This window comes from Diaphorina citri, unplaced genomic scaffold (assembly GCF_000475195.1).
Source record: "Diaphorina citri unplaced genomic scaffold, Diaci psyllid genome assembly version 1.1 scaffold411, whole genome shotgun sequence".
NCBI lineage: Eukaryota > Metazoa > Arthropoda > Insecta > Hemiptera > Psyllidae > Diaphorina > Diaphorina citri.
Window position 1 is genome coordinate 1 of NW_007377846.1, and position 5,299 is coordinate 5,299.

At 41.3% G+C, this 5,299-nt stretch overlaps 1 protein-coding gene across 2 annotated transcripts in view; it reads right to left on the reverse strand.

Annotated features, from left to right (window-relative positions):
* Positions 1–4,091: 4,091 nt before the first annotated feature.
* Positions 4,092–5,299, reverse strand: part of LOC113467136 (sodium- and chloride-dependent neutral and basic amino acid transporter B(0+)-like) — a 15,930-nt gene continuing 14,722 nt past the window's right edge. For both annotated transcript variants that reach the window (XM_026823147.1, XM_026823146.1), the window contains exons 4-6: positions 4,628–4,707; positions 4,421–4,454; positions 4,092–4,246 (exon numbers count right to left, since the gene is read on the reverse strand). In XM_026823147.1, the coding sequence (XP_026678948.1) occupies positions 4,128–4,246; positions 4,421–4,454; positions 4,628–4,707 (233 nt within the window). In that variant the 3' untranslated portion in view covers positions 4,092–4,127. The remainder of the gene's footprint in view (positions 4,247–4,420; positions 4,455–4,627; positions 4,708–5,299) is intronic.

A 5,299-nucleotide genomic window follows, 5' to 3' on the forward strand; every position in this document is an offset into this window, starting at 1 on the left:
GGAAGCCTCAAATGAAATTTTAAGCATTTCTATTGAGATCAGCGTGTTTCGAACTTCCTTTATCAGCGAAGAAAAAAAGTAAAAAAAAGTGGTTGAGCCCCATAACGGGTATTGACGTTTTTGTAATGTATGGTATGTAGGTACATAGATTATTCCATGTTAAGTATGGTGCTTAAAAAAATATGTATAGTAATGTAAGATAGAAAGCTACAGTTACATGTATAGTATGGTTTTGCTTGGACACAAGAAACATGTCCCTGTATGCCGGTTTACTGATTAATGTGCCAGCCTAGTTAGCTTAGGTTGATAGTGCGTCTGCCTTGTAAGCGCTAGGCCGCGTGTTCGATTCCCGCCCGGGGCGGATTTTATCCTGATGGGATAATGTTCGTTCTCGGTTGGTAGTGCTTCTGCCTTGTAAGCGCTAGGCCGCGGGTTCGATTCGCGCCCGGGGCGGATTTTATCCTGATGGGATAATGTTCGTTCTCGGAACGGCTGTGCATTCATTTCCACAATTCCTCATTCAAATTTCATTTCCACAGTTCCAACTGACCTCGGCCATGATTCATCCGTCGCGCCCGGATGATCTCTACTCCACGGACCACTACCAAACTCAGGATCCGCTCTCTAACGTTCCATTTCCACGATTCCTCATTCGCACTTCAATTTCATTTCCATAGTTCCACATGTACCATAATTACCGAATCATTTCATTTCCACAGTTCCAACTGACCTCGCCCATCATTCACCTGTCACGTCATTTCCACAGTTCCACATGTATCATAATTATCAATTACCTAATCATTTCATTTCCACAGTTCCACGATTCCTCATTCAAATTTCATTTCCACAGTTCCAACTCACTTCGGCCATCATTCATCCGTCGCACCCAGACGATCTCTACTCGACCGACCACTATCAAATGATTAATGGGCGCGGTAGTTAATATGGAGGTTATATTTGGATTTCCCAACATCCCAACGCAACGGTTAATTTTCCTTAACCCCCTGTGTCTCAGTAGCTGTTTAACCCTTTAAGTTTACAAGGTTTTGAAAATCTGAATCCAGTGAATGGGACTTTCAAATCCATCGGATCCGTATATTCATTGGATCCGTCCACCGGAAACGGACACGAAAAGTAAGGATTAAAAAAAAAAAAAAAATCTTGTGTGAACATCACACGACTTTCCTTATCCTATTGAATGATGCTTATTTGAGTGTTCTTTTACCCGAATTTTTACAATATCTCTAACCGTTTTGCCGCTATAGCTGAAAACCGCCAAAAAACGGTCGAAATCTGTCCAAAAGCGGTCAAAATACCGCCAACCGTAGCACCTATCTCAACCAAACGTTTTGTGTTGCATCCTTGTCACATTTGACAGCTACATACCAAATTTCAAGTCTCTAGCTTATACCGTTCCCGAGGACTGACTCAGGTCTCACACACCTAGCTCTTTCAGACAGTCAGATGGTCTGACAGACCTAGGTCTTTAGATTTTTCTGCCACACACACTCAGACGGTCTGAGAGACCTAGGTGTGGCAGTCTTACCTTCCCAGATGTCTTAATGCCTTTCATCAGACAGAGTACAACCACTATCCAGGATACTGCGAGACAGATAGCCAGACGTTCTTACCGTTCTCGAGATATTTTGTTTACAGACAGACACACACACGGACCAATGGCTGAAACTTTGGATTTAGCCTCTAGGGACCTCAAAACGTGTTTTGACACTAAAAACGGACCATCGAAAATTTGACCCGATTACATTACTTTCCTTCCTATAAGATAAGGAAAGTAAAAATCTTTAGTTTTTTCACAATTTCCTTTTTCTTCTCATTTTCCAGACATCAATTCGCCACTGTGTGTCGTGTCCAAGTCGAGATTCCTGACCAGTGAAGGATGGACGGACATTGGAAATCGCAGCTTGGACTTCGAGTCACCCTTCAAACTACACAAGGTACCCTAAGACCCTTACTACATATAATAATAATAATAATAGTGCTTATTTATACTGCTCGCATAGGACTGAAAAGTCCCTTTACTCCAGCAGTAGGCTACTACTATTATTGTGGTCAAATTCTCAATTTATATTGAGGATAAAATTCCATACCTCGGCTGGGATTGAACCCACGCCCACCTGTTTACCAGGCGAGCGCCTTGACCACTACACCACCGAGGCAGGTTTTCATATACTTTGAACATATACTTTGAAATTCATACATAGATAGAAGAAGAAGAGAAAATAATAGAATACAGGGTGCGCCAGAAAAACAAAACACTGCCAACAGCTCAGGGTTAGGTAGATCTCACCATTTCCAACAAGGTTATCCTTGCCATTTTCCTAACTTCTTTGGTCGTTTCCGCCAGGATCACAAACAGTATCGCGTTTCCGCCAGGATAATTAGTATCATTATTATTATTATTATTTTAATTATTTACCATCATTATTACTCTTATGTTCATCACAACTCTCCCCAAAATAACGAGGGGCCAATATTTTTTTTGGTCTCTTAGTATGGGGGGTCGTGCAGTGAATAATGGTTGGGACTACGGACTGGGTTCTGGCTTTCTTGGGTTTGATTCCCGGGCTGGGTGGACTGTTTGGCTGAGACTCTGTAATCAGCCGGGGGGTCTGCCTGGTCTGGGGGTTGAACTTGAGTCTGGTTTCGGCTTGGTTCGTGGCCCCAACCATTAAGTAACTATATCTAGGTAGGCACTCCCTTACTCATATACATTATTGTATTTATTACTATTGTAATATTGTACCTACTTGCAGTGAGCACAAAAGTTGTGACATAATAACACAAAGAAATTGCATACATTTACATAAGGGACCGACAAAGTCAAGGATGCTCCAAATTGGCGGAGTCTGGTCTATAGTAAGGGAGAAAAATGAAGTTCGACGGGCCTCCTCAGCCTCCCCCCTAAATACGGCCGTGGACTAACACCCATATTTATGAACAAAATGCTGGCTCTTAAGTTCGTGCTAAGTATAGTCTCAAGGCATTTGATTGGTCAATTTTGACTTGAGACTGATCTAAGAACGATCATTCTTGTTCATAAATACGAGTGTAAGGTTCTGATAAATTTTGAGGTCCTCTTCAGTATAACAAAATAACGCAAAATATTGAAAAGCGAAGACAAAAAGGGGGAGAAGGAGGGACAAAAAACAAAATTCCGAGGGAAACTCTGCCGCGATATGTTCCTTAATTCATCAGCAGTGATAGGATTACGTAGAAAATTACGTGTAAAGTTCGTCGTATCCCGCTCTCGAACAGGGAAATTAATCCCGCTAAGACAGGGGAATTAATCCCACTAGATGAGAACTTTACGAGGACATTTCAAGCGTGAGTGGTTTCAGATTTCAGCGGGGAGAGGGAGAGGAGGAAACCGTGCGAGTTCCAGAGTTCAGTGTTTGGAATACTCATGAAAGGCTTGAAAAATGTTTAACTAGACGTTTATTGGTGAGAGCGGTCTGGCTGGGATTTCGCCAGCAAATTTTACGCCAAGAAAGGATGGTGCGCCATGCAGCATTTGACATCTCCACTAACAAAGATCATTTTTGGCATCTCTACGAATAGAACATTTTGACATCTCCACTACCAAAGATTTTATGGCATCTCCCCTAACAAAGATCATTTGGCATCTCCACTAATAGAACATTTTGACGTCTCCACTAACAAAGATCATTTTTGGCATCTCCACTAATAGAACATTTTGACATCTCCACTAACAAAGATCATTTTTGGCATCTCCACTAATAGAACATTTTGACATCTCCACTAACAAAGATTTTATGGCATCTCCACTAACAGAGATCATTTGGCATCTCCACTGATAGAACATTTTAACGTCTCCACTAACAAAGATCATTTGGCATCTCCACTAGTTTTGGTGGAGATGCCAAATGTACATTGATCCACATACTACCTACTACATACCTCTTGATGTAACCTCCTTTTTATTAATACTGGACTGATTTTATAACATTATAGTGTAAATATTATTTTATGAGGCTGATTCTTCCTGAACAATTCCTACGAGGCCGCTCAAATCCGTTTCTTCCCTAACGAAGCTGATTTTACATGAATAAATCCTACGGCGAAGCTGGCTTTTACGTGGCTAATACCTACGTGGCTGATTCTACTTGGCGAATAACTACGCGGGCTGATTCTACGTGGCTCATACTTACATTGACGCCGCGTACGTAGCACGTACTCATGTCGGCCCACTCCGGGTCACACTTACTTTGAGGGGATGTATGGGGAGGACAGGCGAAGCTGGCTTTTACGTGGCTAATACCTACGTGGCTGATTCTACTTGGCGAATAACATACGCGGGCTGATTCTACGTGGCTCATACTTACATTGACGCCGCGTACGTAGCACGTACTCATGTCGGCCCACTCCGGGTCACACTTACTCCAAGGCACGTCGAATTGCAAGGAAGAAAACATGTAGTAGAGAGTGTAAGACATTATGACGTTGTAATAGATACATACAATGAGACTAACGGTAACCATGGCAACGCCCACACCTGTAACAAAACACGTGGAAATTTACAACCTGTAATAAAACAGTTGGAAATGAACAAACAATTAGATAATAGGTACCACAAGGAAGAAAACATGTAGTAGAGAGTGTAAGACATTATGACGTTGTAATAGATACACACAATGAGACTAACGGTAACCATGGCAACGCCCACACCTGTAACAAAACACGTGGAAATTTACAACCTGTAATAAAACAGTTGGAAATGAACAAACAATTAGATAATAGGTACCACAAGGAAGAAAACATGTAGTAGAGAGTGTAAGACATTATGACGTTGTAATAGATACACACGATGAGACTAACGGTAACCATGGCAACGCCCACACCTGTAACAAAACACGTGGAAATTTACAACCTGTAATAAAACAGTTGGAAATGAACAAACAATTAGATAATAGGTACCACAAGGAAGAAAACATGTAGTAGAGAGTGTAAGACATTATGACGTTGTAATAGATACACACGATGAGACTAACGGTAACCATGGCAACGCCCACACCTGTAACAAAACACGTGGAAATTTACAACCTGTAATAAAACAGTTGGAAATGAACAAACAATTAGATAATAGGTAATCGATGGTAAGGATCAAACCCTTAACTTTTTGCATGGCAAGCCAGCACTTTGCCACTGGGCTAACCGTACCGCTAATTGATTCGACGAAAGGAAAAGTCTGTAAACAAACAGATGGACTAGCCATTTTTCGGGTTTGTTTTTTTTTTGTTTTTTTTTTTTTTTTTTTTTT